Source organism: Heterodontus francisci, chromosome 4 (assembly GCF_036365525.1).
Source record: "Heterodontus francisci isolate sHetFra1 chromosome 4, sHetFra1.hap1, whole genome shotgun sequence".
Lineage (NCBI taxonomy): Eukaryota > Metazoa > Chordata > Chondrichthyes > Heterodontiformes > Heterodontidae > Heterodontus > Heterodontus francisci.
The window spans coordinates 42,861,920-42,875,382 of NC_090374.1; the positions used below are offsets into that span (position 1 = coordinate 42,861,920).

The 13,463-nt window shown below is 41.8% G+C and overlaps 1 protein-coding gene across 3 annotated transcripts in view; it reads left to right on the plus strand.

The window, feature by feature from the left end:
* The window catches only part of erbin (erbb2 interacting protein), a 287,800-nt gene that overhangs the window by 232,657 nt on the left and 41,680 nt on the right, over window positions 1-13,463 (plus strand). For all 3 annotated transcript variants that reach the window (XM_068029426.1, XM_068029428.1, XM_068029427.1), the window contains exons 16-18: window positions 3,332-3,496; window positions 8,093-8,263; window positions 13,105-13,219. In XM_068029426.1, the coding sequence (XP_067885527.1) occupies window positions 3,332-3,496; window positions 8,093-8,263; window positions 13,105-13,219 (451 nt within the window). The remainder of the gene's footprint in view (window positions 1-3,331; window positions 3,497-8,092; window positions 8,264-13,104; window positions 13,220-13,463) is intronic.

A 13,463-nucleotide genomic window follows, 5' to 3' on the forward strand; every position in this document is an offset into this window, starting at 1 on the left:
GTTTAACAACCTTAAGATGTCCTACACTGCTTTACAGCCAAGTACGTACTTTTAAAACATTGACACTTGTAGGTAATTGTGGCAGCCAAATTACTGAGTCCCCAAAGACGGCAATAAGATAAATTACCGGATCTGTTTTAGGTGTTCATAGAGTCATGAACTCATAGACTAATACAGCACAACAGGAGACCACTTAGCCTATCGTGCCTGTGCGGACTCTTTGGTAGAGCCATCCAATTAATCCCAGTTCCCTGCTCTTTTCCCATTGCTCTAGAATCATAGAATGATATAGCACAGATGGAAGCCATTTGGGCCATCGAGTTTGTGCTGGCTCTTTGGTAGAGCTACCCAATTAATCCCAGTCCCCTGCTCTTTCCTCATGGCCTGTTTTATTTCCATTCAAGTATTTATCCAATTCTCTTTTAAATGGTACTATTAAATCTGCTTCCACCATGCTTTCAGGGAGTGCGTTCCAGATCACAGCAACTTGCTGGACATAAAAGGTTTCCTCATGTTACCTCTGATTCTTTTCCTAATCGCCTTAAATCTGTGTCCTCACTCTGGTCATGATCCTTCTGTCACTGGAAACAGTTGCTCCTTTTATTCGATCAAAATTATTCATAGTCATGTATAATTTCAAATCTCCTCTTAACCTCCTCTGCTATAAGGAGAACAACCCCAGCTTCTCCAGTCTCTCCACATAATTAAAGTCTGTCATCACTGGTGTCATTCTAGTAAATCGATTCTGAACCCTCTCTGAGTTGTTGTTACCCTTCCTGAAGTGTGGTTCCCAGAATTGAACACACTACTCTAGCTGAGGCCTACCAGTGTTTTATAAAAGTTTAGCATAACTTCCTTGCTTTTGTACTCTATTCCTCTATTTACTAAAACCAAGGAAACAACATGCTTTTTTAATAGCCTTCTCAACTTGTCCTGCCATGTTCAAAAATTTGTAAACATGCACCCTTAGATGTTTATGTTCCTACACTCCCTTTAAAATTGTGTTTTGGTATCTTGGTTGTTAACTATATTACTGGATTTTGCATCATTTCCATACTTTGAAATTATGATCTGTACTCCAGTCCAGGTTATTAATGTAGATCAAAAAGAGCAGGGGTCCAAATACCGATCCCCAGGGAACACCACTGTTTACTTACTTCCAGTGTGAAAAGATAGCAGTACTATCCATTACTGTCTGCCCATTAGCCAGTTTTCCATGCTGCCACTGCCTCTTTAATCACATGGGTTTTAATTTTGCCGAGAAGTCTGTCATGTGATACTGTGTATATGGACATTTGAAAACCCTTTTAGCTACTTTATCAAAGAACTCAATCCAGTTAGTCAAATATAATTTGCCTGACATTTGGAAAAATAATAAATGAAAATTAATTTTGTCCTGGTTATTGTGTCTCAAAGTTTCCCCACCACTGCTGTTAGGCTCACTGGCCTATAATTGCTGGGTTTGTGTATCTCCCCTTTTTTTAATCAGGGCTGTAACATTTGCAATGCTCCAGGCCTCTGGCACCATCCCATGTCCAAGATGTACTGAAAAAATGTGGCCAGAACCTCTGTAATTTCCACCCTTCCCTCAGTCACCTAGGATGTGTCCCATCTGGATTGGTGACTTTTTTACTTTGAGGACTGCCAACCTTTTAACTACGTCTTTTATGTATTGGTTGAGTTTTTTAAAAACTTCAACCATTGTGCTGTGAAAGGTTTATGATTGAAAGTATTGGTTAGTAAGTGGGGGAGGGTGAGAGAGAGGAGTAGAGCCCAGGGGAATTCTTGAGTTGTTGGAAAAGGGGTCAGAAGATGAGTCATCAAATACAGTACATATCGAGCTATTTGAAAGAAAATTACAACAACTTGTATTTGTATAGCACCTTTACTATATTAAAATGTTCCACGTAGTTTCACAAGAGTGTTATTAGCTAGCTCATCATGGAAAGCCATAAAATGGGCGGCGCAGTGGTTAGCACCGCAGCCTCACAGCTCCAGGGACCATGGTTCGATTCTGGGTACTGCCTGTGCGGAGTTTGCAAGTTCTCCCTGTTACCGCGTGGGTTTCCGCCGGATGCTCCGGTTTCCTCCCACAGCCAAAGACTTGCAGGTTGATAGGTAAATTGGCCATTGTAAATTGCCCCTAGTGTAGGTAGGTGGTAGGGCATATGGGATTATTGCAGGGTTAGTATAAACGGGTGGTTGTTGGTCGGCACAGACACGTTGGGCCGAAGGGCCTGTTTCAGTGCTGTATCTCTAAATAAAAATAAATTTTTAAAAAATAACTAAATGGTGACCTATTTGGAAGTATATGATGCCAGACTGAATTTCGCAAGTCGATTCCCTGAAGTGCTTAGAGGAGAGTTTGAGGTGTGTACCCGGCAACAAAATAGAAGATTTTGCTTGAAAAACACAGACAATAAATTTGAAATTTTTTTATATAAGCAGCAGCCTCTGTAATTGCAGATATACTGTTAAGGGCAGTAGTAGTTAGAAAGATTATCTTGCTTATGAATATGAGGGGTGTGAGGGAGTTCTTCAGCTAGCCTTGCAAGTCTGTTTCCTAGTGACCTAGGGTGGGTTTAGCTGGAAAAGCAGCAGGAAACTTTTAAGTAGTTTCCCCTGTTTTTGACAGTGAGATGACAATGTGCCTAGCTGACTACACTACCCAAACACCATTTGAAAGTGCTGTTTTTATAGAAGTTGTGAAATGATTGTGACGAGTTAACTTTTGACTATATGAAAGACTGTGCTGTACCTCCATTTTAAGAACATTTTTGGGACATTGAAAAGTGGTTGTAAATGAGTGTTCCATGTAAAATCTTAAAGGTTTGCTTTTAAATAGTTCATCAAACATTTCCCGTGTAAATATCCAGGACAATTTTCTTTTAAAGAACTAGCAGTATATATTGCACCTTTGATCTGATGGTATTCACAATAGCTTAAAGAATTGTGTTACTTTTTATTTGGCCATTTTTATTTTAATTGTGTTAGGGGATTGAATAGTCTCTGATTCCTATGCATTGCCGTGCATTCGGCTTATGATGGTTAACATTCACATGTAACATGTACAATAGGTTGTGTTTGAATATAGAGGGACTGAAAGAGGGACAAGGATAAATCTAATTAAGATCCTTATTTGACCACTGAACAACCACTGTTGTTATCTAGTATGCAGAACAGAAAAAGCTGACCAATGAAGCAGCTAAACGTGTTTGTTTGAATTGAAATGTATTGAACTTCGGGAGAAAGTTTGACCAATTTGTCTGTGCTGCTACAGAACCAATAAATTGCCAATGAAGTCTTTATTACTCTTTTTGTTCACATATAGGAAGGTAACTTGAAAAGGTATCCAACACCATATCCTGATGAGCTCAAAAACATGGTTAAAACTGCACAGAGTGTGGTGCATAGGTTAAAGGATGATGGAACATCAGATGATTCTGGAACTGAAATGAAGCAGAATGATGTCGCAATGAAAAATACTGGCGTAGAGGTGAGAATATGTTAAATCACATTATTTAGAAGTTGCAATGTAAGTAGATGTCTACGAAGTTCAGTCAAGAGCCTACTAATGGATTATTTTCATTGAGCAAGCTCTTGCACAATCCTTCAACAGTTTCAATATATGTAATGCAGTCCAAGTAGATGGAGGTAAACTCATAGGTAATTGCATACAACATACAGGTCTGTTATATTTGTGCACAGTGCAGTCTTTTGGATTTTTGACTTCAAAGATATTAAACTATTAAAAAATTTAACCGTGACCAATTTTAATCTGCTAGTGTGCCAACCTCCCTGTCAGAAAATATCAATTCTCCTGGAGTCATTATGACACAGAAGGAGGCCATTCGGCCCATCAAGTCCATGCTTGCTCTCTGTGCAGTAAACCAATCTGTCCCATTTCCCCCCCAACCCTGCGAGTTTATTGCCATCAAGGGCCCATCCAATTTCCTATTGAAGTCATTCATCGTCTCCACTTCCACCACTCTTGTAGGCAGCAAGTTCCAGGTCATTACCACTCGCTGCATAAAAGTTATTCCCCCCGCCTCCCGCACCATTCCCCCTGCATTTCTTGCCCAATCTGTGTCCCTTAGCCCTTGTACGATCAACTAATGGGAACAGCTTTCGTTTGTCTACCTTATCTATCAAATCTCCCCTCACCTAACCTTGTAGCTAAAATCCCTCATCCTTGGGACCATTCTAGTAAATCTCCCCTGCACCCTCTCGAGGATCCTCATTTCCTTCCTAAAATGTGGTGACCAGAACTGAACACACTATTCTAGTTGTGGCCAACCAGAGCTTTATAAAGGTTCAGCATAACTTCCCTGCTTTTGTACTAAATGCCTCTATATTTATAAAGCCCAAGATCCCATATGCTTTACTAACTACTCTGTCAATATGTCCTTCCACCTTCAAAGATCCATGCATATGAACCCCCAGGTCCCTCTAGCCCTGCACACTTTTTAGAGCGGCACAATGGCGCAGTGGTTAGCACCGCAGCCTCACAGCTCCAGGGACCCGGGTTCGATTCTGGGTACTGCCTGTGCGGAGTTTGCAAGTTCTCCCTGTGTCTGCGTGGGTTTCCTCCAGGTGCTCCGGTTTCCTCCCACACGCCAAAGACTTGCAGGTTGATAGGTTAATTGGCCATTACAAATTGCCCCTAGTATAGGTAGGTGGTAGGGAAATATATAGGGACAGGTGGGGATGTGGTAGGAATATGGGATTAGTGTAGGATTAGTATAAATGGGTGGTTGATGGTCGGCACAGACTCGGTGGGCCGAAGGGCCTGTTTCAGTGCTGTATCTCTAAACTAAACTAAACTAAACTGTGCCGTTAAGTCTATATTGCCTCATCCTATTCCTGCTGACAAAATGCATCACCTCACATTTCTCTCTATTAAATTGCATTTGCCACTTGTCTGTCCTGTCGATCTGTCCTGTTATAATTGATTGATATCATTCTCACTGCCACACCTACAAATTTGATATCGGCAAAAGCAGTAGTCCTAGCAATGACCCTTGGGAACACCACTGTCTACCATCTTTCAGTCTGAGAAACAACCACAGAATAACAGAATCGTTAGTACAGAAGGAGGCCATTCGGCCCATCATGTCCACACCAGCTCTCTCAAAGAGCAATTCCCTCCGTTCCATTCCCCCACCTTCTCCCCATAACCCTGCACATTCTTCCTTTTTATATAACTGTCTAATTCCCTTTTGAATGCTTCACTTGAACCTGCCACCACCACATTCTCAGGCAGCGCATTCCAGACCTTAGCCCCTCGCTGTTTGAAAAAGCTTTTCCTCATGTCACTTTTGCTTTTCTTACCAAATACTCTATCCTTTCACGAGTGGTAGCAGTTTCTCTCTATCTACTCTGTCCCGGCCCCTCATGATTTTGAATACCTCTATCAAATCACCTCTCTGCCTTCTCTTCTCCAAGGAAAACAGTCTGAACATGTCCAGTCTATCTCCATAACTGAAATTCCTCATCCCTGGAACCATTCTCGTGAATCTTTTCTGTACTCTCTCCTATGCCCTCACGTCGTTCCTAAAGTATGGCACCCAGAACTGGACGCAATGCTCCAGCTGAGGCCGAACTAGTGTCTTATACAAGTTCAACATAACTTCCTTGCTCTTGTACTCTATGCCCGTATTAATAAAGCCCAGGATACTGTATGCTTTATTAAGCGCACTCTTAACCTGTCCTGCCACCTTCAATGTCTTATGCACATATACACCCAGCTCCCTCTGCTCCTGCACTCCCTGTAGAGTTGTACCCTTTATTCTATATTGTGTCTCCACGTTCTTCCTACCAAAATCAATCACTTCACATTTCTCTGCATTGAACTTCATCTGCCACCTGTCTGCCCATTCCACCAACTTGTCTATGTCCTTTTGAAGTTCGACACTGTCCTCCTCACAGTTCACAATGCTTCCAAATTTCGTGTCATCTGCAAACTTTGAAAGTGTGCCCTGTAGACCAACGTCTAGGTCATTATTATATATCAGGAAAAGCAAGGGTCCCAACACTGATCCCTGGGGAACTCCACTACAAACCTTCCTCCAGCCTGAAAAACATCCATTAACAACTATCTCTCTGTTTCCTGTCATTCAGCCAATTCTGAATCCATGTTGCTACCATCCCTTTTATTCCATGAGCTACAAGTTTGCTCACAAGTCTGTTGTGTGGCATTGTATCAAACGTCTTTTGAAAGTCCATGTATACTACATCAGCTGCATTGCCCTCATGAAACCTCTCTGTTACCACCTCAAAAAAGACCAGCAAGTTAGTTAAACATGACTTTTCCTTAAGAAATCCATGCTGGCTTTCCTTAATTAACTCTTATTTGTCCATGTGACTATTGATTTTGTCCTGAATTATTTTATCTAGAGGTTTTCCCACCACCGAAGTTAAACAGACTGGCCTGTAGTTGCTGGGCTTATTTTTGCACTTTTTTTTTTGAGCAAGGGTGTAACATTTGCAATTCTCTAGTCCTCTGGCACCACCCCCAAGTTTAAGGAAGTCTGAAAAATTATGGCCAGTGCCTCTGCGATTTCCACCCTCACTTCCCTCAGTATCCTTGGATGCATCTCATCTGGCCCTGGTACTTTATCCACTTTTAAGTACAGACAGCCTATCTAATACTTCCTCCATCAATTTTAAACTCCTCTGTTGTCTGACTTACTACCTCTTTCAACATTGCCTTGGTAAAGACAGATGTAAAGTATTCATTTAATACCTCAGCTATGCCCTCTGCCTCCATGTGTAAATCCCCTTTCTGGTCCCTAATTGGCCCCAATCCTCCTTTTACCACCCTTTTTCTATTTATATACCTGTAGAAAACCTTGCGATTTCCTGTAATGCTAGCTGCGATTCTCTTTTCATGCTCTCTCTTTGCCTGTCTTATTTGCTTTTTCTCTTCCCCTTTGGACCTTCTATATTCATCCTGGTTCTGAATAGTATTTTCTACCTGGCGTCTGTCATAAGCACACTTTTACTTCTTTATCTTAAGCTCTACCTCTTTGTCATCCTGGGAGCTCTGGATTTGTTTGTCCTACTTTTCCCCTTTTCAGGGAGCATACCTTCTTTGAAGGTAGCCCGTTGTTTACTGGTTTTCCTGCCAGCTTTTGACTCCAGTTTATTCGCCCCAACTCCATTCTTACCCCATTGAAGTTGGTGTTCCCCCAGTTAATTATTCTTACCCTGGGTTGTTATCAGTCCTTTTCCATCGTCAGCCTAAACCTTATGATACAATGATCACTATCCCTTAAATGATCTCCTACTGATACTTGATCCACTTGGCCCACCCCATTCCCAAGGACCAGGTCTAGCAGTGCCTCTTTTCTTTTACAATTTACCACTTCTTGTTTTCTCTCCTTAAGCCAATTCTTTAATCCAAGCTGACACTGACTGTCCTGTTCCTTGAGCCTCAATTTTGTTAACGTGCTTCCTTTCTATTGTCCGTCTCCAAAAACGTAACACTAATTTTCTGGTTGTTGATTTTTTAAAAAGAAATTCTACATGTATTGTTGTGACTCTGGCTTATTTACCATCGTGGTGATGGGATGCAGCAAATGTCATAATTAAAAATGTGTTTGTGCACGGAAGGAATCCTTTTAAAGGTTCCATTTAGATCTGCTTTTTGAGCTTATCACTTATCCCTGACACTCAAATTCCTGTTTAGGTAAACATGCATTTAGCACTGTTTTCTCTAAATTCAATTGGATTGCGTCATTGACAATAGAATTTTTTTCCTGACAATGACATTTTTTTTTTCTTCAGTGATCTTTAATTTGAATGATTGTTGTTTACTTTAGGAATTTAGCTAGTGCCTTACTAGAAGCTTAACTTGCATCTAACAACTTATCCTATCCAACCTGTACCTTATCACCAAGATGCAGGTGATAATTTGTTGTTACTGTTCTTCTGATGTAGTTTTTGTAAAAAGGCATATTTGAATAAAACTGTTGTGCCATGTTTCATTGAACTATAGCTCTGTATTGCAAGAAATATAAAACTTATTTAGAAACATTAATCACTAGATAAGTGCATCTAGTTGCAATAAAAATCAATTCTGTATTCTTAGGTAACCGAGTGTACTATAGAATACATCAAATCTTCAGAAAGCGTGGGAAACTGCACAAAAAAAACCATTGAGAAAGACCTGAGTGACAATGTGGAAAATGTCCAAACAAATGCAGTTGTGGATGATACTGAGGATATAAGCACAGTTGCCAATGATGAAGATGTACTTGAGGTATATCAGTAACTGCTGTTATCAGTTTTCACACTGTTTCTGAATTATTTTCTGAAAATTAGGATCAAAATTATTTTTCTATTAGAAGGATTAGAGGGGACATGAGAAAAAACCTTTTCACCCAGAGGGTGGTGGGTGTCTAGAATTCACTGGCAGGAATGGTTGTGGAGGCAGAAACCCTCAATTCTTTTCAAAGGTACCTGGATATGCACCTGAAGACAGGGAGAGAGAGAGAGAGAGAGAGAGAGCGGGCGGGCGGGTGGTGGGGGGGGGGAAAGCAGGGAGAGAGTGTGTGGTGGGAGGGGAAGTGGGGAGAGCGCACCTGCACCCGCCGCCATCAAGGTCTTCGACCGCTCTCTCCCCGCTTCACCACCACGCTCTCCCTCCTTCCCCGCGTTACGCGATGGCGTCATCTGCGCATGCGCCAACCAGTCCTGGCAATGCGGAACGCAGAGCACGCGCAGAGAGCAGGAGCCCATTTGCTCATGTGCGCAGCTTGGTGCAGTCTGAAGACGTCAGCGGCCGACTGCATTGTCAAGAATCACTTTGAATGAAGAAAGCAAGACGTACCATGTTCCACATACCACATGCATAAGTATTTAGTTCAACTGATACACAAGCAAAAGGGTTAGAAGGGCATGTACAGATAAATCAAATTTCTTTGATCAGACTTTATTTCTGTGCTTAAATATCCTTTAAAAAAAGGAAAAGTGAACCTGTGTTGATATAGCAGCTTTACTTCCTTTGGATAATTCGGGACAAAATTAATAGTTACATGGACAAATGTGGGATAATTAAAGGAAGCCAGCATGGATTTCCTAAGGGAAAATCATATTTAGCTAACTTTCTGGAGATTTTGAAGAAGTAACAGGGAGTGTTTAAGGGCAATACAGTTGATGTGGTGTATATGGACTCCCAAAAGGTGTTTGATATGGTACCACACAACAGGCTTGTGAGCAAAGTTACAGCTCATGGAATAAACAAGACAGTAGCAACATGGATACAAAATTGGCTGAGTGACAGGAAACAAAGAATAGTGATTAATGGACGTTTTTCGGGCTGGAGGAAGGTTTGTCGTGGAGTTCCCCAGGGGTCAGTGTTGGGACCCTTGCTTTTCCTGATATATAATAATGACCTAGACCTTAGTCTCCAGGGCACAATTTCAAAGTTTGCAGATGACACGAAACTTGGAAGCATTGTGAACTTTGAGGAGGATAGTGTAGAACGTAGACAAGTTGATGGAATGGGTGGATAGGTTGCAGATGAAGTTCAATGTGGAGAAGTGTGAAGTGATAACATTTTGATACGAAGAACATGGAGAGACAATATAAAATAAAGGATACAATTCTAAATGGGATGCAGGAGCAGAGGGAGCTGGGTGTATGCGTGCATAAGTCATTGAAGGTGGCAGGACAGGCTGAGAGAGCGGTTTCCAAAGCATACAGCTTTATTAATAGGGGCATAGAGTACAAGAGCAAGGAGGTTATGTTGAACTTGTATAAGCCTCAGCCACAGCTGGAGTATTATGTCCAGTTCTGGCACCGCACTTCAGGAAAGATGTGAAGGCATTGGAGAGAGTGCAGAAAAGATTCACAAAAGTGGTTGCAGGGATGAAGATCTTCAGTTATTGAAGATAGATTGGAGAAGTTAGGACTGTATTCCTTGAGGAAAAGAAGGCTGAGAGGAGATTTGATAGCAGTATTCAAAATCATGGGTCTGGACAGAGTAGATGGGGAGAAACTGTTCCCACTCATGAAAGGCTCGAGAATGAGGGGACACAGAAGCAAAAGTGTGATGCGGAAAATGTTTTCACGCAGCGAGTGGTTAAGGTCTGGAATGCACTGCCTGAGAGTGTGGTGGAGGCAGATTCAAGTGAAGCACACAAAGAACAAAGAAAATTACAGCACAGGAACTGGCCCTTCGCCCCTCCAAGCCTGCGCCGATCCAGATCCTCTATCTAAACCTGTCGCATATTTTCTAAGGGTCTGTATCTCTTTGCTTCCTGCCCATTCATGTATCTGTCTAGATACATCTTAAAAGACGCTATCGTGCCCGCATCCACCACCTCGGCTGGCAACGCATTCCAGGCACCCACCACCCTCTGCGTAAAGAGCTTTCCACGCATATCCCCCCTAAACTTTTCCCCTCTCACTTTGAACTCGTGACCCCTAGTAATTGAATCCCCCACTCTGGGGAAAAAGCTTCTTGCTATCCACCCTGTCTATACCTCTCATGATTTTGTACACCTCAATCAGGTCCCCCCTCAACCTCTGTCTTTCTAATGAAAATAATCCTAATCTACTCAACCTCTCTTCATAGCTAGCGCCTTCCATACCAGGTAACATCCTGGTGAACCTCCTCTGCACCCTCTCCAAAGCATCTACATCCTTTTGGTAATGTGGCGACCAGAACTGCACGCAGTATTCCAAATGTGGCCGAACCAAAGTCTTATACAACTGTAACATGACCTGCCAACTCTTGTACTCAGTACCCCATCCGATGAAGGAAAGCATGCCTATGCCTTCTTGACCACTCTATTGACCTGCGTTGCCACCTTCAGGGAACAATGGACCTGAACACCCAAATCTCTCTGTACATCAATTTTCCCCAGGACTTTTCCATTTATTGTATAGTTCACTCTTGAATTGGATCTTCCAAAATGCATCACCTCGCATTTGCCTTGATTGAACTCCATCTGCCATTTCTCTGCCCAACTCTCCAATCTATCTATATTCTGCTGTATTCTCTGACAGTCCCCTTCACTATCTGCTACTCCACCAATCTTAGTGTCGTCTGCAAACTTGCTAATCAGACCACCTATACTTTCCTCCAAATCATTTATGTATATCACACACAACAGTGGTCCCAGCACGGATCCCTGTGGAACACCACTGGTCACACGTCTCCATTTTGAGAAACTCCCTTCCACTGCTACTCTCTGTCTCCTGTTGCCCAGCCAGTTCTTTATCCATCTAGCTAGTACACCCTGGACCCCATGCGACTTCACTTTCTCCATCAACCTACCATGGGGAACCTTATCAAACGCCTTACTGAAGTCCATGTATATGACATCTACAGCCCTTCCCTCATCAATCAACTTTGTCACTTCCTCAAAGAATTCTATTAAGTTGGTACGACATGACCTTCCCTGCACAAAACCATGTTGCCTATCACTGATAAGCCCATTTTCTTCCAGATGGGAATAGATCCTATCCCTCAGTATCTTCTCCAGCAGCTTCCCTACCACTGACGTCAGGCTCACCGGTCTATAATTACCTGGATTATCCCTGCTACCCTTCTTAAACAAGGGAACAACATTAGCAATTCTCCAGTCCTCCGGGACCTCACCCGTGTTTAAGGATGCTGCAAAGATATCTGTTAAGGCCCCAGCTATTTCCTCTCTCGCTTCCCACAGTAACCTGGGATAGATCCCATCTGGACCTGGGGACTTGTCCACCTTAATGCCTTTTAGAATACCCAACACTTCCTCCCTCCTTATGCCGACTTGACCTAGAGTAATCAAACATCTATCTCTAACCTCAACATCCGTCATGTCCCTCTCCTCGGTGAAAGGGGATTAGACTGTTATCTGAAAAGGTAGAATGTGCAGGATTACGCGAAGAAGTCGGGGCAATGGCACAAAGTGAATTGCCTATTCTGAGAGCCGCTGCATACATGATGGGCCAAATGGCCTCCTTCAGCGCTCTAACAGTTCTGAGATTCTGGATGTCTCAAATTGTTTCACAACCAATGAATGATTGCACTTCAAAATTCAATATTATGTAGGCAAAGATGGCAGCCAAATTGTGCACAATAAGGCACCACGAACAGCAGTGATATAAATTGCCAATTATTCTGTTTGGTAGTGTTGGTTGTGGGACAAATGTTGGCCCGGGAAGCTACCCTACCGTTACTCAACTATTATCATATGGCCCATTATGTATGTTATTTGAAAGACCAATTAGATGCCCAACTAAGCAAAGTTGGGACAAAGGTGCTGTACCACGTTATTATCCTATCTGCATATGTTTTACTTTTGTTCATCTTTGCGGCTGCATATTCAAACTTAATTTGCGTAATCTGATTTGAAATCTGGCTGTATACGGGATACTAGAGAGATTCATAATTGATTATAGATGCACCATTTAGACAATATTTTTTGAGAGTTATAATGTAGTTTAGTGGCTAGCAGGGTTGTTTCAGAAATGGTGAGATTTTAGCACATGAAAAACTCTGCTCTCGTGTCAAGGAAAATTTTGCCTTCAGTTACGCTGTTATTATTATGCAACAACTGTTCTTTCAGAATGAGAGCGGCAGAGATTGAATCACTGCTGTTCCACAATCTGAAGAGGTGGGCTGCCATTTGTAGCAAAAGCAAGTGCAAGGAGATATCATTTGAACAACAGCCAGTCTCGTAAATCAGCTGATCCCAAGATACATTAAGAATGTAAAACTCTTCAGAGTCATATGCCTTGCTTTCATTGAACTTGTTGGAAGCTGTGGTAAAGGTCTGACTCAATGGATCAATGTATCACCTGGTGTAGAGGTCCAAAAAAACTAGGTGATCAAACTTTCCACTGATCTTGACCAGTATGGATCAGTATCTTCAGGGGTTGCTAAAATTGGGGAGAGGAAAAAAAGTGGGAAAAGTTTAGTATGTGTAACCATTTAGTTCATGTCTAACAGGATATCTTTTTAGGTTTGCCTTTTTCAAAAAAAAAACCTCCGTTTATAATGGTAAATGCATCCTGTGGTTTTGCATGTGCTTTAGAAATTGTTTTTAAATTTGTGTAGCATTCAACAAGCTTTTTATTTCCTCCCTTCTCATTCTGGTTTGATAGGATACTGAAAACACTTCTTCTGAAGAGGAAATGAAGATGGCAGAATTAAGGCCACCCTTGATAAAGATACCAATCACTCAACCAAAAGTTGTTGCACTGAGTAAAGAGAAGAGAGGTTGGTTAAGATTGGCTGAACTAACATCCAAATTAAAGGCTGATATATTTGTCAGGATCTGTTGGTTATGGATAAGACATGGAGGGATCTCCACTGATATTTTAGCAAATATTGTGCATTATGGGCTGGAACTGCATAGGTACATTGAAGAAATATTTTGTACACTTTAATCAAGGACTGACATAGGAAGTTAGTTTTCAGAAGTATGGTATGCTACTAAAATCAATTGGCTTCACTATTAGTA